Source organism: Bufo gargarizans, chromosome 2 (genome assembly GCF_014858855.1).
Source record: "Bufo gargarizans isolate SCDJY-AF-19 chromosome 2, ASM1485885v1, whole genome shotgun sequence".
NCBI classification, from domain to species: domain Eukaryota; kingdom Metazoa; phylum Chordata; class Amphibia; order Anura; family Bufonidae; genus Bufo; species Bufo gargarizans.
In genome coordinates this window covers 695,657,187-695,681,360 of record NC_058081.1, presented here as the reverse complement: position 1 = coordinate 695,681,360, position 24,174 = coordinate 695,657,187, and the positions used below count along the sequence as shown (strand labels likewise).

Here is a 24,174-nt window from a genome sequence, read left to right as displayed (position 1 = left end):
AAAATGTCGCGCGACAAATGTCGTCGTGTAGACGTAGCCTAACACTTTGGTCTAGAAATGCTTCTCCAGTTTTCTCCACCACCCATCTACTGGCTTTGGGACTTCTTACCCGACAATTTAAAAAAACTAGATTTTTGTATAACTTACCAGTAAAATCTCTTTCTCGCTCTTCCTTGGGGGACACAGGAACTCTTGGGTATAGCTTATCTCCATAGGAGGCGTGACACTAAGTAAAAGACTGTTAAGCCCCTCCTCCAGCAGCTATACCCTCAGCCTGGAGAGAGAGACTTCCAGTTATGTGCCCAAGTAGTGCAAGACAAAGGCAAGGAGTAACCAAACCAATACCAACAAGTCAGAAAAAAACACCCGAAGGCCAACAAAAAACAATAGGTGGGCGCTGTGTCCCCCAAGGAAGAGCGAGAAAGAGATTTTACTGGTAAGTTATACAAAAATCTCGTTTTCTCGCCCAATTCCTTGGGGGACACAGGAACTCTTGGGACGTTCAAAAGCAGTCCACAAACAGGGAGGGACCACAATCAAAAGCGAGCCAGGCACCGTAAACATTAAGGCACCGCCGCCTGCAAGACCAAGCGGCCCAAAGCAGCATCCGCGAGGCATAAGTGTTCACCCTGTAAAACTTGGTGAACGTGTGCAAAGAAGACCAGGTGGCCGCCTTGCACTGTTGTTCAGCCGAGGCACGATTACGCTGAGCCCAGGAAGCCCCGACCGCTCTGGTAGAATGAGCGGTAACACCAAAGGGCGGATCCCTGCCCCGAGCACGGTAAGCCTCAACGATAGCCATCTTGAGGAAGCGGGCAACAACCACCTTAGACGCCGCCAGCCCCCTGCGCGGACCCTCCGGAACCACAAACAGAGAATCCGAGCGTCGAAAGGGTCTGGTCACATCCAGGTAGATCCTGAGAGCCCGAACCACATCCAGACGGTGAAGCTCCCGCTCCCGGGGATGCGACGGGGACGGACACAGAGAAGGAAGGACAATATCCTCATTCAGGTGAAAGGCGGACACCACCTTCGGAAGAAAATCCGGAACAGGGCGGAGAACCACCTTGTCCTGGTGAAACACCAAGAAGGGCTCCACGCAAGAAAGAGCCGCCAACTCAGACACACGCCGAAGAGACGTGATAGCGACGAGAAAGAAAACTTTGCAAGACAACAAGCGAGGGGAAACCTTGCGCAGAGGCTCGAAAGGGGAAGATTGGAGAGCCGTCAATACAACGTTAAGATCCCAAGCAGGAACGGGAGGACGATAGGGGGGAGCACAGTGAGCAACCCCCTGAAGAAAGGTCTTAACCGGACCGAGCGGAGCCAGAGGACGCTGAAAAAGGACCGAAAGAGCCGAAATCGGACCCTTCAGGGTACTGAGACCCAAGCCCAGAACCAGACCAGACTGCAAAAAGGATAAAACCGTAGGAAGGGAAAACCTCAGAGGGGGAGCCCCCAAGGCCTCACAGAAAGCCAAATAGGCCCGCCAGGTACGATAATAAATCCTGGACGAGGCCGGTTTTCGCGCACGAATCATGGTACGGACCACGTCAGCAGAAAACCCCTGCCGCGTCAGGACCGCGGTTTCAATAGCCACGCCGTCAAACGTAGCGACCCTAAATGCTGGTGGAAGATCGGCCCCTGAGAGAGGAGGTCTTCTCTGAGAGGCAGAGGCAAGGGAGCGTCTGCCAGAAGCAACATAAGGTCGGCGTACCACGGACGACGCGGCCAGTCCGGGGCGATTAGGATTGCTGGCGTGCCCTCCGCCGCAATCTTCCGAAGGACACGCGGAAGAAGAGGCAGGGGCGGAAACACGTAGAGGAGCGAAAACTCCGTCCAGGGGAGGACGAGCGCGTCCGCGCCGTAAGCGTCCGGATCCTTGGCCCTGGCCACGTAGATGGGAAGTTTGTGGTTGAATCTGGAGGCCATGAGATCCACGTCCGGACGACCCCAATGGAGACAAAGAGACTCGAAGACGTCGGGGTGCAGAGACCACTCCCCCGGGTCGATCGTCGTCCGGCTGAGGAAATCCGCCGCCCAATTGTCCACCCCCGGAATGTAAATGGCCGAAAGGGCCGGAACATGAACCTCCGCCCAGCGAAGGATCAGAGACACCTCCCTCATCGCCGCCGCGCTGCGAGTGCCCCCCTGGTGATTTATGTACGCCACAGCCGTGGCATTGTCCGATTGGACCCGAACAGGGCGACCCTGAAGCAACGAAGTCCAGTGTCGGAGCGAGAGGAGGATGGCCCTCAGCTCCAGAACATTGATCGGCAGTCTGGACTCCGATGGAGACCAAGTGCCCTGGACGGACCGAGGAGGAAACACTCCCCCCCCCCAACCCCGCAGACTGGCATCGGTGGTAATCACCAGCCAAGTCATTGGCAGGAAAGACTTCCCCTGAAGAGGGGTCCGCAGCCACCAGAGGAGAGAGGAACGAACCTGGGGGGAAAGGGGAAAATGCCGATCCAGACTCTCCTGGGACTTGTCCCAGGCGGACAGAATGGCCGTCTGAAAGGTGCGGGAGTGGTACTGTGCGTAAGGAATCGCCTCGAAGCAGGACACCATCTGTCCCAGGACCCGCATGCTGAACCGGAAAGAAGGACGGCGGTGGGACAGAAGGCTCTGAACCGACCGATGGAGGAGCAGGCGCTTTTCCAACGGAAGCCGAACCACCGCTGAATCCGTATCCAGCAGCATCCCCAGAAAGACCAATTGCCGGGAAGGAACAAGAGAGGATTTGGGTAGGTTGATAACCCAACCGAACCGGCGCAAGGTTTGCAGCGAGAGATCCACACTGGCGGAGGTCAGTGACAGAGAAGGCGCCTTGATTAGGAGGTCGTCCAGATATGGAAGCAGAAAAACTCCCCTGGAACGAAGTAAGGCGAGGACCGGGGCAAGGACCTTTGTGAAAACACGAGGGGCCGTCGCCAGCCCGAAGGGAAGGGCAACGAACTGGTAGTGGTCGGACCCCACTGCAAAACGCAGAAAGCACTGATGACACCGTGCGATTGGAATATGAAGGTAGGCGTCCTGGATGTCGATGGAGGCCAGGAACTCCCCCTGTTCCAGAGAGGCCACCACCGACCTGAGAGACTCCATCCGGAAACGCTGAAGACGAAGGAAGCGGTTCAGCCGTTTTAGATCCAGAATGGGTCGCACCGAACCCTCCTTCTTGGGGACCACAAAAAGGTTCGAATAGAACCCCTTGAACCTGTCTCCCATAGGAACCGGGGCGATGACTCCTTTGTCTAGAAGAGTGTGAACGGCAGCAAAGAAATCGGCCGCCCCTCGGGAATCCCGGGGAACCCGAGAGCGAAAGAACCGAACTGGGGGAAGGGACGCAAACTCGAGTTTGTACCCGGAAGACACAACCTCGAGAGCCCAGGCGTCGGAGACGTGCGCCTGCCAGAAGTCCCTGAACAGGAGGAGACGTCCCCCCACCCGGGTGGGTGGGGGCGCACCTTCAGGCGGGGGCCTGCTTGGTCGCGGGAGCGCGAGCAGGTTGAGATTTGCGCCAGGAGGGCTGGGTCCGAAAAAAGGGTTTCTTACGCCTGTCCTGGACAGGGTTAGCGGACGGACCTGAGGCGGTGCGAGGAGCGGAAGCCCTACGACAAGACCTGAAGCGGGAGAAGGTGGGACGACCACGAGTGGAGCTCCTAGCCTTGGATTGGGGAAGATGGGTACTCTTCCCCCCCCCCCGTGGCTTCAGAGATGATTTCATCCAAACGGGTCCCGAACAAACGAGAACCAGAGAAGGGAAGGCTAGTAAGAGACCGCTTTGACGCGGCGTCCGCCGACCAGACCTTTAACCAAAGCTCCCTCCTAGCCGAAACGGCCAGGGCAGACGAACGGGCAATAAGAGCCCCTGCATCCAGGGATGCTTCACATACAAATTTACCAGCCTGAACGATAAGTTGAGCCAGGGCACGGAGGTCTTGAATAGGGACGTCGGATTCAAGCTCCAGATCCAGCTGAGACGCCCATTCTGAAACCGCTTTTCCAGCCCAAGCGGAGGCAAAGACTGGCCTAAGCGCGGATCCGGAGGCCGAAAAGATACCCTTTGTAAGGGCCTCTATACGGCGATCCTCAGTGGATTGTAAGGAAGAACCATCTGCGACGGGAATAGCCGTGCTCTTGGACAAACGGGCCACAGGGGGGGTCGACCTTAGGAGGAGACGCCCAGTTTGTGATGCAATCCGCCGGAAACGGATAACAAACATCTAACTTTTTTGGCGGGGTAAAACGTGCATCAGGACGGGCCCAGGCCTTAGAAACCACTGACGAAAAGTCAGCATGGAGGGGAAAAACCGCAGAAGCCTGCTTCTGGCGAAAAAAGGAAACACTGGTTTTTTCAGGATCAGGAGGATCATCGCGAATCTTAAAGGTATCACGGATATTGTTTATAAGGTGGCCCACAGCGGAAGCCAGCTTTGAAGGCAGTGCCGAATCCATATCCCAATCGGAATCAACCAGCTCCCCTTCAGAGGGCAAATCCTGCAAAGAGGAAAGACCCGACTGAGAACGCACCCTTGGGGGGGATACCGAAGCATCCGAGGATGACCGGTGATCCGCCCTTGACCGCTTCTGGGATTGGCGGGCTCTGGAGGAATCGCCTGCAGAGAGAGACTCAGACGGGTCGGCCAAGACAGCGGACCCGGAGGGCCCAGCAGGGGAATCATCCAGCTGCGACAAGGGCAACACATCTGCAAGTCGGCCCACAACGCTAGTGAGACTAACCACAGCCTGGGAGAGGGATCTAGCCCAGTCAGGGGGATCCAAGAGGCCAGGGGGTGACACAACAGATGGCGGACCCTGCGATGGGTCTTTGCAAGGCGAGCAATGCGGGTCAGACTGCCCTTGAGGAAGGGGCGCCTTACATGCGGTGCAGGTATGATACCAAGGTCCCACAGGCACTAAGGGGTCAGACATGTTGGTAGGAGCAATAGAAAAAACCCTGCGTCCAGGCCAGGGAGCTACAGTGGAGGAAGGGTCAACAGTCCTACCAGGTCACAGAGGAAGCAGAACGGCAGCGGCAGCAGCAGAAGAACGGCGGTGGTAACCAGAGCAATGGTCCGTCCTGCAGCGAGTATCCCAGAAGCACGCAGGCACGAGAGTGGGCGGGACTAGTGAGGAGCGGGAAGAAGGACGTCCGGCCCCTGACTGAAGACCAAGCAGGACGCTGGGACGGACCGAAACTCCGCCCCCCGCCGAAAACATTATCGCGCGCGCGATTCAAATCCCGCTCTGAACCATCACAGGTCTCCCAATGGCCCCCGCCGCAGCGGAAGCGAGAGGTAGGAAGCCGAAAGAGGAGGACCGAGTTAGGCGTCCTGCAGAACAACGGCACAGCGGTCGCATACCCGGCCGCTCCCAAACAAGCCCCCCCCATGAGCGCCGCTCAGTACAGAGGGAGAGCCTAGAGCGCCATCAGCAAAAGGGAGAGCCTAGAACGGAACGGAGAGGAGAGGAGGGGAAGGGAGGGGGAGGGGAGCGGAACGGCTGCACTAGCCACCTCACCATGCGACGTCTTCACCCTCTAGTCCATCCAGCTGGGACGCCCCTTCAGCCACTGGCACAAAAGTGACAGTAGCTGGAGAGGGGCTTGCAGGTGGGCGACCCAGTGCTGGCGGGATGCAGGGGAGCATGAGCTGCCCTGGTCCTCCTTTTCTTCTGTGGGGGAGGCAGCAGGGCGGATAACCGGCCCTGGTGCAGCTCAACCCCGGGAAAACAGAGAAGTCTACTGCGACTCTGTTGTCCCTGTGGAACAATCCAAGTGAAAAAAATAAAATTAAAAACTCTAAAATCTTCTCAAGACAACTCTGCAGTGCAGAGAGTGTCTTGCCTCCTTGGACACTAAGCAAAAAACTGGAAGTCTCTCTCTCCAGGCTGAGGGTATAGCTGCTGGAGGAGGGGCTTAACAGTCTTTTACTTAGTGTCACGCCTCCTATGGAGATAAGCTATACCCAAGAGTTCCTGTGCCCCCAAGGAATTGGGCGAGAAAAGTCCCAGTGATAAATCTGCAGTGAAATTCACAGACAGTTCTAACCTTGCTCACTTTTTCATCTACTTTTCAAAACTGGAGTGGTTTAAAAATACAAAAAGTTGCCAGTTTGGACAGCAATGTGTGATAAATCCCAATACCACTTTGTGTTTTAATTCTTAGTCCTGCTCTCATGTGAGAAGTGGATACAACTGTACCCGGACTACACAATGCTCAGTGAGCCAAACAGCAGCAGCTACAGCACAAATCCCACTGACGGAGAGTCAAATGCGGAACACAGGTCCCCATTCCAACAGTTGGCGGGGGCTCATGCCATCGGAAAACCCGCCAACCAGACACTTATCTTCTATCCTGTGAATAGGAGATACCAGTAAGTGGATAGGGCATATGTTGTTTTCATGGGACGACCCCATTAATGGCAGCTTGGATGTGACATAAAATTATAAAATGGTACTAGTGCGATAAGATGTTATAATGTAAAGCGAACTGAAATGTAAGTGCAACATACAGAAGTATCTCACCAGTATGTCTGCTTCAAGATCAAGGCATTCTCTTCAATCCAAGCTTTTTTGGCATCTGTACTCATACCCTTTGAAGCATCTATTACCGCATCTGGAGATGCTGAAGTAAAAAAACAAAAAACAAACTGAATTTAAAAATGCTTTAATGACACAAAAATTTAGATTTCGATAGATATATGATCAGTCATTCATGTTTATATTCTTTAAGTCCCCGTGTGACTATACGAGGCATGGACTCCACAAGACTCCAGGGAAATCTAGAAACAAAAAAGAGTTACCTGCAGATCCTTTAAAGGGGGATTCCAGTTTGAAGCTCAGCTGTTATTGTCAGTAGCAGTGACTCTGACTGGAGTGGCAGGACGCCTACTCATCTATAGTAATGGGGGGCCCTGGACCGCCACTGACCTAGCTTTTATTACCTTTCCGAATGAAAACTGACACATGCTCCAGGCTAGAATACCAGTCTCTCCATTGATCTGACACAACCCACAGATGCTCAATCAGACTGAGATCTGGGAAATCTAGAGGCCAAGTCAACTATTTGTCATGTTCCTCAAACCGTTCCAGAACAATTTTTGCAGTGTGGTCGGGACATTAACCTCCTGGAAGAGTGCACTGCTATTAGGGAGTACAATGTTTGGGTAGGTATTATATGTCAAAGTAACATCCACAGGACTGCAAGAAGCCATCATAGTTTCCAAGCAGATCACCGCCCTGCGTCCTTCAACTCGTCTTCTTCCTATAGCGCATCATGTAAAAAAACATAATTGAACAGGCTAGACCACCTTTTTGGTTCATGATCCAGTTTTGATCCTCAAGTGGCCATTGTGGGTGCCCTCGGTAATCGAAAAAGATCAGCATGGGTGCTCTGGCTGGTCTGCCGCTACACAGCAAGCTGCGACTCCCTGTTTGTTCCGACACCTTTATCAAAGCCAGTTCTTCGTTGGGACTGGACAAGACGCGCTAGTCTTTTCCAATGCAACAACTTGGGGCATCCATTACAAAGACAGAGGTTTACGAGTGGTCCATCCTTTAACCACTGAACACTCCAAGAGGCCTGCAGGTTTGGAGATGCTCTGAGCCAATTAAAAGCACCTAAAATATCCCACTGCCTAAAGAGTCTCACTGTAGAATGGCGAGTTTCAAATTGTTTGGAGATGTCTGATAACCCTTTCCAGACTGATGACCAGTGACTACTGCTTCCCAGGTCATAGATGAAGATCTTATCTTCATGGCTTTTTTGCAACATGTATGAGCGATCCAGAATACCAAGATGCCAAAAGCTTGCTTTTTTTATTTTTATTTACACAGGGTTCCTAAATCTTGGTTTACTTTTTGGGAAAACATGACTACATAAATGAAATCTCTGGTGTTTCTTTGTTGAGGCCCAAACAATGGTTGACTGGGCCCAATAAAAACATACGGTGCACATACACCAGCTGCTGGTTGACAGCCATTCCTTGCGGTTCCCCAACACACTGGTATACTCTGCTCAGCCAGGAATTAGTGTGATTTTTAATGGCTAAATAGGAGAAAGCCACTGGCAGACAATTCTGGTGGCTCTTTATCCTCGGCATAGATAGTAAGGCAGGTCCTACTCTAAACCTAAGACCACCTTGGTGCGGTGTGTTTTGATCAAAATATATTGGCCGAGAGTCTCAGGTTATATCGGAGTGAGGGCTTAGTCCATATATAATGTTTGCATCTATTGTGTTAGTGCATTATTTTCTGTGATTTTCCTCTGCCAGAACAAAAATATTGGGCATTGAAATTCAACTTGCCCAACGCTTCTTCCTCTGACATCATCTGTTAGGGAGGAGTCAGGAAGCCCCCCAGAAATCAGATAGTCGGTAGGTCTGGATAACCATAATCTAATGATTATGGTGGGGCCTATAGAATTTAAAAGGGTGTATTTTTCTCCAGTAATTGTATAATACACACAGACATGCATACATTAATGAACACAATACAACACCCCATGACAAAACATTGGGCGAATAAAACTTTGATTCTATTTAGAGTGCTGCCTTCACTGTGCTCATCTAGGAAATGGTGAGGACTTGGATTCTGCCTCTTTGGAGGCGTGCACCCTTCTCTCTGTCTTTTTTGCTTTTTTAAGTTTTGCAATTTTTTGCTATTTTTCTATATCTGGCGCAGTGCCGCTCTCAGTGTGTATTTCCCTTGACAAAACAGATACCAGAACCTACATATCTGAGTGTGTCTCTAGGTCAGGGGAAGGCAACCTCCGGCACTCCAGCTGTTGTGAAACTACAACTCCCAGAATGCATACTTTCCCTTCTCTGAACTCCCATAGAAATGAGTGGAGCATGCTGGGAATTGTAGCCTCACAGCAGCTGGCTTGCCGAAGGTTGCTGACCCCTGCTCTAGGTAGTGCGAGACTCTGAGTTGCCTGAAGGTAAAGTATGACATACAGAGCAATCATTTATGCAGAACATAAAATCAGGATAAACCGGGATGTGCTGCTGGGAAACAATGAATCCATACAGGACGGATGGTCTCAGTACAGACTCTTTATGCCCATAAAGAGGGGTGTGAGTGCAGCTATTACCTCAGCCAATGATCAGGCAATTACTGGGAACTCTGAGTTTGTTCCTGATAATTGCCGGGGCATCAGCACATGTAAATGGGCCTTTAAATTTAACTTCCCTTTTATTGTTGGTTTCTCAGACATGCTGTTCATCTCAAAAACTGTGTATAAAATAATAATAATATAGAACTTTAATACTGCTGTGTTCCTTATGTGACCCTTCAGATGCTGCAAAACTACACCCAGCGAGCAGTGTACCGTACAACTCTCTGGTCGGTCACTTAGCTCAGTTAATGTTGATTAAAAAAAATGCAGTAAAACTTATGAAACAGGATTTATTAACGCCAATACTCACATTGATCCGGTGTTGTTAAGGAAACAGCTTGGGCAATCGCTGAGAGAACGGACAGCTCTGCCAGTCCTATTCGAAGTTTTCCTCCTAGAGCTCTAGATAAACACATGAGAAAATCCATAAAAAGGAGCAAAAAAGCTAAATATTAATTAAAAGGAGTTTATCCAATATAAAACATTACTATGCAATTAATAGGGGAATGTGAAAACGAGATTTTTGTATAACTTACCAGTAAAATCTCTTTCTCGCTCTTCCTTGGGGGACACAGGAACTCTTGGGTATAGCTTATCTCCATAGGAGGCGTGACACTAAGTAAAAGACTGTTAAGCCCCTCCTCCAGCAGCTATACCCTCAGCCTGGAGAGAGAGACTTCCAGTTATGTGCCCAAGTAGTGCAAGACAAAGGCAAGGAGTAACCAAACCAATACCAACAAGTCAGAAAAAAACACCCGAAGGCCAACAAAAAACAATGGGTGGGCGCTGTGTCCCCCAAGGAAGAGCGAGAAAGAGATTTTACTGGTAAGTTATACAAAAATCTTGTTTTCTCGCCCAATTCCTTGGGGGACACAGGAACTCTTGGGACGTTCAAAAGCAGTCCACAAACAGGGAGGGACCACAACCAAAAGCGAACCAGGCACCGTAAACATTAAGGCACTGCCGCCTGCAAGACCAAGCGGCCCAAAGCAGCATCCGCCGATGCATAAGTGTTCACCCTGTAAAACTTGGTGAACGTGTGCAAAGAAGACCAGGTGGCCGCCTTGCACAGTTGTTCAGCCGAGGCACGATTACGCTGAGCCCAGGAAGCCCCGACCGCTCTGGTAGAATGAGCGGTAACACCAAAGGGCGGATCCCTGCCCCGAGCACGGTAAGCCTCAACGATAGCCATCTTGAGGAAGCGGGCAACAACCACCTTAGACGCCGCCAGCCCCCTGCGCGGACCCTCCGGAATCAAAAACAGAGAATCCGAGCGTCGAAAGGGTCTGGTCACATCCAGGTAGATCCTGAGAGCCCGAACAACATCCAGACGGTGAAGCTCCCGCTCCCGGGGATGCGACGGGGACGGACACAGAGAAGGAAGGACAATATCCTCATTCAGGTGAAAGGCGGACACCACCTTCGGAAGAAATTCCGGAACAGGGCGGAGAACCACCTTGTCCTGGTGAAAAACCAAGAAGGGCTCCACGCAAGAAAGAGCCGCCAACTCAGACACACGCCGAAGAGACATGATAGCGACGAGAAAGAAAACTTTGCAAGACAACAAGCGAGGGGAAACCTTGCGCAGAGGCTCGAAAGGGGAAGATTGGAGAGCCGCCAACACAACGTTAAGATCCCAAGCAGGAACGGGAGGGCGATAGGGGGGAGCACAGTGAGCAACCCCCTGAAGAAAGGTCTTAACCGGACCGAGCGGAGCCAGAGGACGCTGAAAAAGGACCGAAAGAGCCGAAATCTGACCCTTCAGGGTACTGAGACCCAAGCCCAGAGCCAGACCAGACTGCAAAAAGGATAAAACCGTAGGAAGGGAAAACCTCAGAGGGGGAGTCCCCAAGGCCTCACAGAAAGCCAAATAGGCCCGCCAGGTACGATAATAAATCCTGGCCGAGGCCGGTTTTCGTGCACGAATCATGGTACGGACCACGTCAGCCGAAAACCCCCGCCGCGTCAGGACCGCGGTTTCAATAGCCACGCCGTCAAACGTAGCGACCCTAAATGCTGGTGGAAGATCGGCCCCTGAGAGAGGAGGTCTTCTCTGAGAGGCAGAGGCAAGGGAGCGTCTGCCAGAAGCAACATAAGGTCGGCGTACCACGGACGACGCGGCCAGTCCGGGGCGATTAGGATTGCTGGCGTGCCCTCCGCCGCAATCTTCCGAAGGACACGCGGAAGAAGAGGCAGGGGCGGAAACACGTAGAGGAGCGAAAACTCCGTCCAGGGGAGGACGAGCGCGTCCGCGCCGTAAGCGTCCGGATCCTTGGCCCTGGCCACGTAGATGGGAAGTTTGTAGTTGAATCTGGAGGCCATGAGATCCACGTCCGGACGACCCCAGCGGAGACAAAGAGACTCGAAGACGTCGGGGTGCAGAGACCACTCCCCCGGGTCGATTGTCGTCCGGCTGAGGAAATCCGCCGCCCAATTGTCCACCCCCGGAATGTAAATGGCCGAAAGGGCCGGAACATGAACCTCCGCCCAGCGAAGGATCAGAGACACCTCCCTCATCGCCGCCGCGCTGCGAGTGCCCCCCTGGTGATTTATGTACGCCACAGCCGTGGCATTGTCCGACTGGACCCGAACAGGGCGACCCTGAAGCAACGAAGTCCAGTGTCGGAGCGAGAGGAGGATGGCCCTCAGCTCCAGAACATTGATCGGCAGTCTGGACTCCGATGGAGACCAAGTGCCCTGGACGGACCGAGGAGGAAACACTCCCCCCCAACCCCGCAGACTGGCATCGGTGGTAATCACCAGCCAAGTCATTGGCAGGAAAGACTTCCCCTGAAGAGGGGTCCGCAGCCACCAGAGGAGAGAGGAACGAACCTGGGGGGAAAGGGGAAAATGCCGATCCAGACTCTCCTGGGACTTGTCCCAGGCGGACAGAATGGCCGTCTGAAAGGTGCGGGAGTTTTACTGTGCGTAAGGAATCGCCTCGAAGCAGGACACCATCTGACCCAGGACCCGCATGCTGAACCGGAAAGAAGGACGGCGGTGGGACAGAAGGCTCTGAACCGACCGATGGAGGAGCAGGCGCTTTTCCAACGGAAGTCGAACCACCGCTGAATCCGTATCCAGCAGCATCCCCAGAAAGACCAATTGCCGGGAAGGAACAAGAGAGGATTTGGGTAGGTTGATAACCCAACCGAACCGGCGCAAGGTCTGCAGCGAGAGATCCACGCTGGCTGAAGTCAGTGACAGAGAAGGCGCCTTGATTAGGAGGTCGTCTAGATATGGAAGCAGAAAAACTCCCCTGGAACGAAGTAAGGCGAGGACCGGGGCCAGGACCTTCGTGAAAACACGAGGGGCCGTCGCCAGCCCGAAGGGAAGGGCAACGAACTGGTAGTGGTCGGACCCCACTGCAAAACGCAGAAAGCACTGATGACACCGTGCGATTGGAATGTGAAGGTAGGCGTCCTGGATGTCGATGGAGGCCAGGAACTCCCCCTGTTCCAGAGAGGCCACCACCGACCTGAGAGACTCCATCCGGAAACGCTGAAGACGAAGGAAGCGGTTCAGCCGTTTTAGATCCAGAATGGGTCGCACCGAACCCTCCTTCTTGGGGACCACAAAAAGGTTCGAATAGAACCCCTTGAACCTGTCTCCCATAGGAACCGGGGTGATGACTCCTTTGTCTAGAAGAGTCTGAACGGCAGCAAAGAAATCGGCCGCCCCTCGGGAATCCCGGGGAACCCGAGAGCGAAGGAACCGAACTGGGGGAAGGGACGCAAGCTCGAGTTTGTACCCGGAAGACACAACTTCGAGAGCCCAGGCGTCGGAGACGTGCGCCTGCCAGAAGTCCCTGAACAGGAGGAGACGTCCCCCCACCCGGGTGGGTGGGGGCGCACCTTCAGGCGGGGGCCTGCTTGGTCGCGGGAGCGCGAGCAGGTTGAGATTTGCGCCAGGAGGGCTGGGTCCGAAAAAAGGGTTTCTTACGCCTGTCCTGGACAGGGTTAGCGGACGGACCTGAGGCGGAGCGAGGAGCGGAAGCCCTACGAGAAGACCTGAAACGGGAGAAGGTGGGACGACCACGAGTGGAGCTCCTAGCCTTGGATTGGGGAAGATGGGTACTCTTCCCCCCCGTGGCTTCAGAGATGATTTCATCCAAACGGGTCCCGAACAAACGAGCACCAGAGAAAGGAAGGCTAGTAAGAGACCGCTTTGACGCGGCGTCCGCCGACCAAACCTTCAACCAAAGCTCCCTCCTAGCCGACACGGCCAGGGCAGACGAACGGGCAATAAGAGCCCCTGCATCCAGGGATGCTTCACATACAAATTTTCCAGCCTGAACGATAAGTTGAGCCAGGGCACGGAGGTCTTGAATAGGGACGTCGGATTCAAGCTCCAGATCCAGCTGAGACGCCCATTCTGAAACCGCTTTACCAGCCCAAGCGGAGGCAAAGACTGGCCTAAGCGCGGATCCGGAGGCCGAAAAGATACCCTTTGTAAGGGCCTCTATACGGCGATCCTCAGTGGATTGTAAGGAAGAACCATCTGCGACGGGAATAGCCGTGCTCTTGGACAAACGGGCCACAGGGGGGGTCGACCTTAGGAGGAGACGCCCAGTTTGTGATGCAATCCGCCGGAAACGGATAACAAACATCTAACTTTTTCGGCGGGGTAAACCGTGCATCAGGACGGGCCCAGGCCTTAGAAACCACTGACGAAAAGTCAGCATGGAGGGGAAAAACCGCAGAAGCCTGCTTCTGGCGAAAAAAGGAAACACTGGTTTTCTCAGGATCAGGAGGATCATCGCGAATTTTAAAGGTATCACGGATATTGTTTATAAGGTGGCCCACAGCGGAAGCCAGCTTTGAAGGCAGCGCCGAATCCATATCCCAATCGGAATCAACCAGCTCCCCTTCAGAGGGCAAATCCTGCAAGGAGGAAGGACCCGACTGAGAACGCACCCTTGGGGGGGATACCGAAGCATCCGAGGATGACCGGTGATCCGCCCTTGACCGCTTCTGGGATTGGCGGGCTCTGGAGGAATCGCCTGCAGAGAGAGACTCAGACGGGTCGGCCAGGACAGCGGACCCGGAGGGCCCAGCAGGGGAATCATCCGGCTGCGACAAGGGCAACACATCTGCAAGTCGGCCCACAACGCTAGTGAGACTAACCACAGCCTGGGAGAGGGATCTAGCCCAGTCAGGGGGATCCAAGAGGCCAGGGGGTGACACAACAGATGGCGGACCCTGCGATGGGTCTTTGCAAAGCGAGCAATGCGGGTCAGACTGCCCTTGAGGAAAGGGCGCCTTACATGCGGTGCAGGTATGATACCAAGGTCCCACAGGCACTAAGGGGTCAGACATGTTGGTAGGAGCAATAGAAAAAAACCCGAGTCCAGGCCAGGGGGCTACAGTGAGGAAGGGTCAACAGTCCTACCAGGTCACAGAGGAAGCAGAACGGCAGCGGCAGCAGCAGAAGAACGGCGGCGGCAACTAGAGCAATGGTCCGTCCTGCAGTGAGTTCCCAGAAGCACGCAGGCACGAGAGTGGGCGGGACTAAAGAGGCGCGGGAAGAAAGGCGTCCGGCCCCTGACTGAAGACCAAGCAAGACGCTGGGCCGGTCCGAAACTCCGCCCCCCACCGAAAACATTATCGCGCGCGCGCGCGATTCAAATCCCGCTCTGAACCATCACAGGTCTCCCCAATGGCCCCCGCCGCAGCGGAAGCGAGAGGTAGGAAGCCGAAAGAGGAGGACCGGGTGTAGGCGTCCTGCAATGCAACGGCACAGCGGTCGCATACCCGGCCGCCCCCAAACAAGCCTCCCCCATGAGCGCCGCTCAGCTCTCCTGGGACTTGTCCCAGGCGGTACAAACAGGGCGCCAGGCCGCCTCCGAATCGAGCAACGAGGCCATCAGCAAAGGGGAGCCTAGAACGGAACGGAGAGGAGGGGAAAGGAAGGGAGGGGGAGGGGAGCGGAACGGCTGCACTAGCCACCTCACCTGCGACGTCTTCACCCTCTAGTCCATCCAGCTGGGACGCCCCTTCAGCCACTGGCACAAGAGTGACAGTAGCTGGAGAGGGGCTTGCAGGTGGGCGACCCAGTGCTGGCGGGATGCAGGGGAGCATGAGCTGCCCTGGTCCTCCTTTTCTTCTGTGGGGGAGGCAGCAGGGCGGATAACCGGCCCTGGTGCAGCTCAACCCCGGGAAAACAGAGAAGTCTACTGCGACTCTGTTGTCCCTGTGGAAAAATCCAAGTGAAAAAATTAAAATAAAAAATTAAAAACTCTAAAATCTTCTCAAGACAACTCTGCAGTGCAGAGAGTGTCTTGCCTCCTTGACACTAAGCAAAAAACTGGAAGTCTCTCTCTCCAGGCTGAGGGTATAGCTGCTGGAGGAGGGGCTTAACAGTCTTTTACTTAGTGTCACGCCTCCTATGGAGATAAGCTATACCCAAGAGTTCCTGTGTCCCCCAAGGAATTGGGCGAGAAATGAAGTATTGTTGTAATATACATTAAAAAAAATTCTCTCTGGTAGCACCCCCTGCTGGCTATACTTCTGGTCCACCTTCCCTGCATTTAGCGGTGGACTGACATGCTCAGTAGCTTCCCTGCTCTCTTCCTTCTGACAGTAATCACCTCATAGTAAGTGCTCATTCACAGAACTGTGACTGTTTTTACGGATCTGCAAAACATGGACACCGGCTGTGTGCCTTCCACATTTTGCAGAACGGAACATTCTCCTCCAATTACGGTCAAGAACAGGACATGTTCTATCTTTTTTTGTGGGGCCACGGAATGGACACGGTGTGCTGCCCGCATCTTTTGCTGCCCCATTGAAATGAACAGGTCCACATTCAATCCACAAAATCGCAGAATGGATGCGGACAGAAATATACTACGGTCGTGTGAATGGTCAATTGCAGGAAATTGCATTGCATGCCAAAATGCCATTTATTTCTAAAATCTGGTGCTGTGTGTGAGGGACTATATTCTATGCAGGGGAAGAAGGGGGCGACAAGAGCTGCTGCCCACCCACTGAAAGGGAAAGTGTCCCCTCCAGAAAATACGAGTTAAGAAAAAGCTATCAATTAAAATGGAGAGCCGCTGTTAAAATAATGGTGTGCATTAGGCTACTTTCACACTAGCGTTTTAGTTTTCCAGTACCGAGTTCCATCATGGGGGCTCAATACCGGAAAAAATGCTTCAGTTTTGTCCCCATTCAATTGTCAATTGGGACAAACCTGAACTGAACAGAATGCTCCAAAATGCAATCTGTTCCGTTTAGTTGCGTTCCCATACCGGAGAGCAATCCGCAACATGTTGTAGTTTGCTTTCCGTCCTGGGATGGGAGCAAGACGGATCCGGCACGACCCCCAATGCAAGTCAATGGGGACGGATCTGTTTTCTCTGCCACAATCGTCCACAATAGAAAACTGATCCGTCCTCCATTGACTTTCAATGGCGTTCATGACGGATCCGTCTTGGCAATGTTACAGATAATACAACCGGATCTGTTCATAACGGATGCAGATGGTTGTATTGTCAGTAACGGAAGCGTTTTTGCTGAACCCTGCCGGATCCAGTAAAAACGCTAGTGTGAAAGTAGCTTTACTCCAGAGATTTTTTTTATTTTAATTAGTGGGATATCTAAATATGTGGGATATTTAAAGTGGATCTTACGGAAATATCATACCTAGCTATGTATCGCGCCTCAGAATGCCTGCACGCAACAAACAAGCCTTTAATGATCTCAATCTTCTTATTCGTAACCTGCAATAAAATGGAGACAGAACGTAAAGCGAGTAAAGTTTTTAACAGAGTGCGTGCGGCTGTACTCAGGAGGAAGCCATTTTATTTGTAAATTAATTGAAAGACCAAGGGCTGTATTACACCAACAGATTATCTGACAGATTTACTCAATCATTGGTCAGATGGCTGTTTACACACACACAGATCTTTTGTTACACACACCAACTATTGGTCTGATTGGACAGATATTGGTCCGATAATCTGTTGGCGTAATACAGCCCTAAGGCTGGCCCTAGACGCAAGATAGCCGCCATCACTGCCAATCCCCTTGTAATTTCCAATAGCAACATGTTGGGGTACGTGTAATTTAATGATCCCTTTTTTTTTTCTTGTAAGTGCATTACTTGCATACAATCTATTGGGCCATTCCACTGGCATAGTCTTATAGGATTTCACCTATGGCAGACATGGGGGCACCTCCAAACCGTGTAAAATTCTATAATTAAATAACCTAATCAAAGCTTTCTTTGATGCAGGCCAATGATCAACGCGATTGTCGCGAATGCTTGTTCTCAATAATTGTCCTGTGTAAGGCCCCTTGCAGACGAGCGCGTGTCACGCTGCGAGTCCGCATTGCAGCTTCCGGCCTCCATAGCATTTTACCGATTTATGATACTATGTAACCCTTAAAGTTTTGGAATGTATTAGATTATCCAATACATTCCAGAACTGTAAGGGTTACATAGCATTATATTGATTTTTGATGCTATGTGACCCCGGCGGTGATGGAAGTTCAGACTGGGAGCGGCTATGCGGACTCGCAGCGTGACACACGCGCGTCTGCAAGGGGCCTAAGGGTGCAGCTGATCACCAGATGTTCGTTCATCAGGTGAAAGCATCACCGACCTCACCTAAATTGTGGTTTTTGGGCAGCAGATCGCGCGGTCTTAGGGTCCATTCACGCGTCCGTGTGTGTTTTGCGGATCCACAAAACACGGACACCGGCAATGTGCGTTCCGGCACTTAATAGAAAATGCCTAATATTGTCCGCAATTGTGGACAAGAATAGGACATGTTCTATTTTTTTCGGGATCGGAATTGCGGACCCGGGCAGCACATCGTACAGCCCCATAGAAATGAATGGGTACGCAATTCCGTTCTGCATAATGCGGAACAGAATTGCGGACGTGTGAATGGACCCTAAACAGGGATCTGCTGCCCAGAAACAATGATTCTGTATGGAGATGAGTGATCTAGCAGCGATTCCTCGACCTCATACAGTGGAGGCGATGGCTGCAGGTAAATACAGCTCTCACTTCCTCTGCCGAACAGGTAATTAGTTGGAAACAAACGCATCATTCCCGATAATTGTCTGCTGTGTCGGCCCACGTAAAGCGGAATAGGGTAAAACTCACTGCAAAAGGATTTTGGTTCTAAGGAAGGAAACAATTCTGTATCATCACTTACAGCATTACCAGACATCCTGGCTATCTCTTTCAGCTTGTTAAAAACACCGGGGACTGTGAGCTTGGGAGGTGTGAACATGGTGCGCTGATTACCACGGCTGCTCTCTGCAACAAGTCCTAGGTCACCCTTCTCCTGAGCTTCAGCCTTAATTTTGTCTAATTGTCGACCTTAGAAAAGAAGATAACCAATTTCAATAGCCATGAAGTACGAGAACACAGATAAGACATACCAGTAAAATACACAGTAAAACCTTGGAACTGAAACAGGTAATCAGATAAATGTGGGGGGAGACAAGGATTAGGATGCCCAACCTGCGGCAAAACTACAACTCCCAGCATGCCTGGGCAGCCTACAGCTATTACGGCATGCTGGGAGTTATAGCTTTGCAACAGCTGGAGGGCTGCAGGTTGAGTACCCCTGGAAAGGGGTATTCTCATCTGAGACAATGTGGGGCATATCGCTAGGATATACGCCATTGTCCGATAGGTGCGGCTCCCACCACTGGATCAAGAACGGAGCGGACAAAGTGGTGGCCGGAGGACTCCGGTCTGGCCACTGCAAAGTGCTCTCCCCAAAGAAGTAAATTGGAGCACACCGTGCATCACCAGCCACAGCTCCCAATGGAAGGCGGCAGCGCATGCACAGTGCGTCCGCCGCCACCACTTTCAGAGCTACTGCAAACAGCTGACGGGTGTAAGTGCCGGCTATCGGACGCTTACCAACCAGATATTGATGACCTATCCTAAAAAGCTATTACCCAGAAAACCCCATTAAGAAAATATTTCTGTATATAATGCCAACTTGGTGCTAGGAAATCGCACTTTTCCCGTGTATATTCTGTACGCTTAGCGTTTCATTTACCTGTGGCTTGTGCAACAGCTTTCATTAATATGGTTTCTCCAATGCCAAGCTCAAGACCTTCATAGGCAGGACCCAGGCGGTTCAGACAGAGATAGATACATGGCAGAAGCTCCCCCGGAGACAAACAGATGACAGAGCGCAGGAAATTACTCAGCGTTTCTATGTTCTTTAAGCTAAAACAATAAATGAAAAAAATATATGAAAAAATTTCAAGAGAAGTGGAACCAACAACTGCTCCTAAGTGATTGAAGAGCTTGTATGAGTTCTGGGGGGAAAAAGGTCACAGATTTAATTAACCTCCAGGGTTTTTGGTGCTGATTTTGGAGCGTTTCTGGCTCAAAATGCTTCAAAAACAGCCTCCCATTGGGAAGCAGCACTTTTTTTTTTATTCACACGTTTAAAAAGAAGTGTGCTCTGTCTTGGGGCAGAATAAGCGCTGAATCTCCCATTGAAATGAATAGGAAGCAGAAGAAAAAAAAAAAAAACAGCTCCAGGTCAGTCCATGCATTTTGAGCATTTTCCAAGTGTTTTTGACGCAGATCTGCTTAAAAAACCTCAGGCTAAGGGCCCTTTCACACCTGCGTTATAGTCTTCCGGCATAGAGTTCCGTCGTCGGGGCTCTATGCCGGAAGAATACTGATCAGGATTATCCTAATGCATTCTGAATGGACAGTCCGTCCTTCAGGATGTCTTCAGTTCCGGAACGGAACGTTTTTTGGCCGCAGCAAATAGCGCAGCATGCTGCGCTTTTTGCTCCGGCCAAAAATCCGGAACACTTGCCGCAAGGCCGGATCCGGAATGAATGCCCATTGAAAGGCATTGATCCGGATCCGGCCTTAAGCTAAACGTCGTTTCGGCGCATTGCCGGATGCGACGTTTAGCTTTTTCTCAATGGTTACCATGGCTGCCGGGACGCTAAAGTCCTGGCAGCCATGGTAAACTGTAGTGGGGAGCGGGGGAGCAGCATACTTACCATCCGTGCGGCTCCCGGGGCGCTCCAGAGTGACGTCAGGGCGCCCCAGGCGCATGGATGACGTGATCGCATGGATCACATGATCCATGCGCATGGGGCGCTCTGACGTCATTCTGGAGCGCCCCGGGAGCCGCACGGACTGTAAGTATACCGCTCCCCCGCTCCCCACTACTACTATGGCAACCAGGACTTTAATAGCGTCCTGGGTGCCATAGTAACACTGAAAGCATTTTGAAGACGGATCCGTCTTCAAATGCTTTCAGTACACTTGCGTTTTTCCGGATCCGGCGTGTAATTCCGGCAAGTGGAGTACACGCCGGATCCGGACAACGCAAGTGTGAAAGAGGCCTAAAAATTCTGCTTTGTACTGAACCCAATAAAAAAAAAAAAAAAAAAAAAAAAAAAAGACAGGTTAAAAAAAAATAAAAAAATAAAAATGCTGAACTAGCCCACAGTCATTAAAATTGGAAAAACCCTTCCAAAAATGTCATTTTTTTTATTGTACATTTTTAATGTGTGTATGCAGTAAATCTTGTTGGCGCACAACTCAAGGGACGCATGCATTTTTAACCCCTTAGTGACCTAATTAATTTTAGCCTTAACCCCTTAGGGACCGGGCTCATTTTCACCTTGAGGACCAGGCCATTTTTTGCAAATCTGACCAGTGTCACTTTATGCTGTGATGAATTTAAAACACTTTTACTTATCCAGGCCATTTTGAGATTGTTTTTTCATCACATATTGTACTTCATGACACTGGTAAAATGGAGTAAAAAAAAAATCATTTTTATTTATAAAAAATTGGGAAAAATTAGCAAATTTTTTAGTTTCAATTTCTCTACTTCTATAATACATAGTAATACCTCCAAAGATACTTATTATTTTACATTCCCCATATGTCCAATTCATGTTTGGATCATTTTGGGAATTATATTTTATTTTTTGGGGATGTTACAAGGCTTAGAAGTTTAGAATCTTGAAATCCCACTTTTTAAAAAGGACCACTACAGGTCTGAAGTCACTTTGTGAGGCTTACATAATAGAAACCACCCAAAAATGACCCCATTCTAGAAACTACACCCTCAAGGTATGCAAAACTGATTTTACAAACTTTGTTAATCCTTTAGGTGTTCCACAAGAATTAATGGAAATGGATTTTCCATTTTAATAATTTTTTTCCAGTTACAAAGCAAGGGTTAACAGCCAAAAAAACCTCATTATTTATGGCCCCGATTCTGTAGTTTACAGAAAAACCCCATGTGTGGTCGTAAACTGCTGTACGGGCACACGGCAGGGCGCAGAAGGAAAGGAATGCCATATGGTTTTTGGAAGGCAGATTTTGCTGGACAGTTTTTTTTTACACCATGTCCCATTTGAAGCCCCCCTGATGCACACCTAGAGTAGAAACTCCCAAAAAGTGACCCCATTTTAGAAACTACGGGATAAGGTGGCAGTTTTGTTGGTACTAGTTTAGGGTTTGCTATATACCGTATTTTTCGCCCTATAAGACGCACCGGCCCATAAGACGCACCTAGGTTTTTGGGGAGGAAAATAAGAAAAAAAAATTTTTTAACCAAAAGGTGTGCTGTGTGTTTGGTGGGTTTGGAACGAATGGTGGTCTCTGGATGGCACTATTACTGGGGATCTGTGGATGACTGACACTTATGTGGGGGATCTGTGGATGACGGACACTTATGTGGGGGATCTGTGGATGACGGACACTTATGTGGGGGATCTGTGGATGACGGACACTTATGTGGGGGATCTGTGGATGACGGACACTTATGTGGGGGATCTGTGGATGACGGACACTTATGTGGGGGATCTGTGGATGACTGACACTGTTATGGGGGGGATCTGTGGATGACGGACACTGTTATGGGGGGATCTGTGGATGACGGACACTGTTATGGGGGGGGATCTGTGGATGACGGACACTGTTATGGGGGGGATCTGTGGATGACGGACACTGTTATGGGGGGGAATCTGTGGATGACGGACACTGTTATGGGGGGGAATCTGTGGATGACGGACACTGTTATGGGGGGGAATCTGTGGATGACGGACACTTATGGGGGGATTCGGGGAATGACGGACACTGTTATGGGGGGATCTGTGGATGACGGACACTGTTATGGGGGGCATCTGTGGCTTGCACTATTACAGGGGGATCTGTGGATGGCATTGTTACAGGGGGGGGGAATCTGTGGATGGCACTGTTATGGGCTGGGGGGGGATCTGTAGGTGGCACTGTTATATATGTGCCATCCACAGACCCCCCCCCCCCCCCAGCCCATAACAGTGCCATCCACAGACCCCCCCCCCCCCCCAGCCCATAACTGTGCCATCCACAGATCGCCCCCGCCGCCAGTATACTAAAATAAGATGTCATATTCAATTTATACTTATTAAACATGCCCCCTCAGTCCTATTTCTACCTTACATCCGAATCGCTGCTGTAGAATGCAGGCAGGCAGGACGGGCGGCCGGCGCGTCTCTTACTGACGTCACTTGCCTGCGCCGCCTGCTTCATTCATAAAGTAGGCGGCGCAGGCACGTGACAAGAGTTACGCTGCCGCCCGCCCTGAATTCTACTGCCGTGATTAGGATGTAAGTTAGTAATAGGACTAAGGGGGCAAGTTTAATAACTATTATTTGAAAATGACATCTTATATTAGTATACAGGAGCGGCGGGGCGGTGCTATACTATACTGACTGCACCGCCCCGCCGCTATTGCCAGCCCCCAGACCCTCCTCCCAGTCCCTCCCCGAGTCCCCGCTCACTGATACATCGCTACCAGCGATGTAAAACTGCACGCATTCGCCCCATAAGACGCAGGGGCATTTCTCCCCCATTTTGGGGGAAGAAAAAGTGCGTCTTATGGGGCGAAAAATACGGTATTACACTTTTTGTGAGGCAAGGTAACAAGAAATAGCTGTTTTGGCACTTTTTTTTTTTTGTTATTTACAACATTCATCTGACAGGTTAGATCATGTGGTACTTTTATAGAGCAGGTTGTCACGGACGCGGCGATACCTAATATGTATACAATTTTATTATTTATGTAAGTTTTACACAATGATTTCATTTTTGAAACAAAAAAAATATATAAAGAATCATGTTTTAGTGTCTCCATAGTCTGAGAGCCATAGTTTTTTCAGTTTTTGGGCGATTATCTTAGGTAGGGTCTCATTTTTTGCGGGATGAGATGATGGTTTCATTGGCACTATTTTGGGATGCAAATGACTTTTTGATTGCTTGTTATTACACCTTTTGTGATGTAAGGTGACAAAAAAAAAAGGCTTTTTTTTACATTGTTTTTACTTATTATTATTTTTTTACAGTGTTCACCTGAGGTGTTAGGTCATGTGATATTTTTATAGAGCAGGTTATTAAAAAACACGGCGATACCAAATATGTATACTTTTTTAAATTTACTTAAGTTTTACACAACAACACCTTTTATTAGGAGCTCATTTTTGTCGGGATGAGGTGACGGTTAGATTGGTACCATTATGGTGGGCATACACCTTTTTGATCGCTTGCTGTTGTACTTTTTGTGATGTAAGGCTACTTTCACATTGCGTTCGGGGTTCCGCTTGCGAGTTCCGCTTGAAGGCTCTCACAAGCGTCCCCGAACGCATCCGTACTGCCCCAATGCAATCTGAGTGGATGCGGATCCGCTCAGAATGCCTCAGCCTGGCACCGTTTGGCCTCCGCTCCGCTCAGCAGGCGGACACCCGAATGCTGCTTGCAGCGTTCGGGTGTCCGCCTGGCCGTGCGGAGGCAAACGGATCCGTCCAGACTTACAATGTAAGTCAATGGGGACGGATCCGTTTGAAGTTGACACAATATGGCTCAATTTCAAACGGATCCGTCCCCCATTGACTTTCAATGCAAAGTCTGGACGGATCCGTCTGAGGCTACTTTCAGACTTAGAATTTTTTCTGAAATATAATGCAGACTGATACGTTCTGAACGGATCCCATCGTCTGCATTATAGGAGCGGATCCGTCTGTGCAGACACCAGACGAATCCGCTCTGAACGC

General features: G+C 50.8%; 1 protein-coding gene across 1 annotated transcript in view; it reads right to left on the bottom strand.

Moving 5' to 3' along the window:
• Nucleotides 1-24,174, bottom strand: part of LIG1 (DNA ligase 1) — a 130,035-nt gene that overhangs the window by 32,617 nt on the left and 73,244 nt on the right. Inside the window, exons 12-16 of the mRNA XM_044282402.1 lie at nucleotides 19,152-19,324; nucleotides 18,291-18,457; nucleotides 16,768-16,844; nucleotides 9,432-9,523; nucleotides 6,529-6,628 (exon numbers count right to left, since the gene is read on the bottom strand). Coding sequence (XP_044138337.1) covers nucleotides 6,529-6,628; nucleotides 9,432-9,523; nucleotides 16,768-16,844; nucleotides 18,291-18,457; nucleotides 19,152-19,324 — 609 coding nt within the window. The remainder of the gene's footprint in view (nucleotides 1-6,528; nucleotides 6,629-9,431; nucleotides 9,524-16,767; nucleotides 16,845-18,290; nucleotides 18,458-19,151; nucleotides 19,325-24,174) is intronic.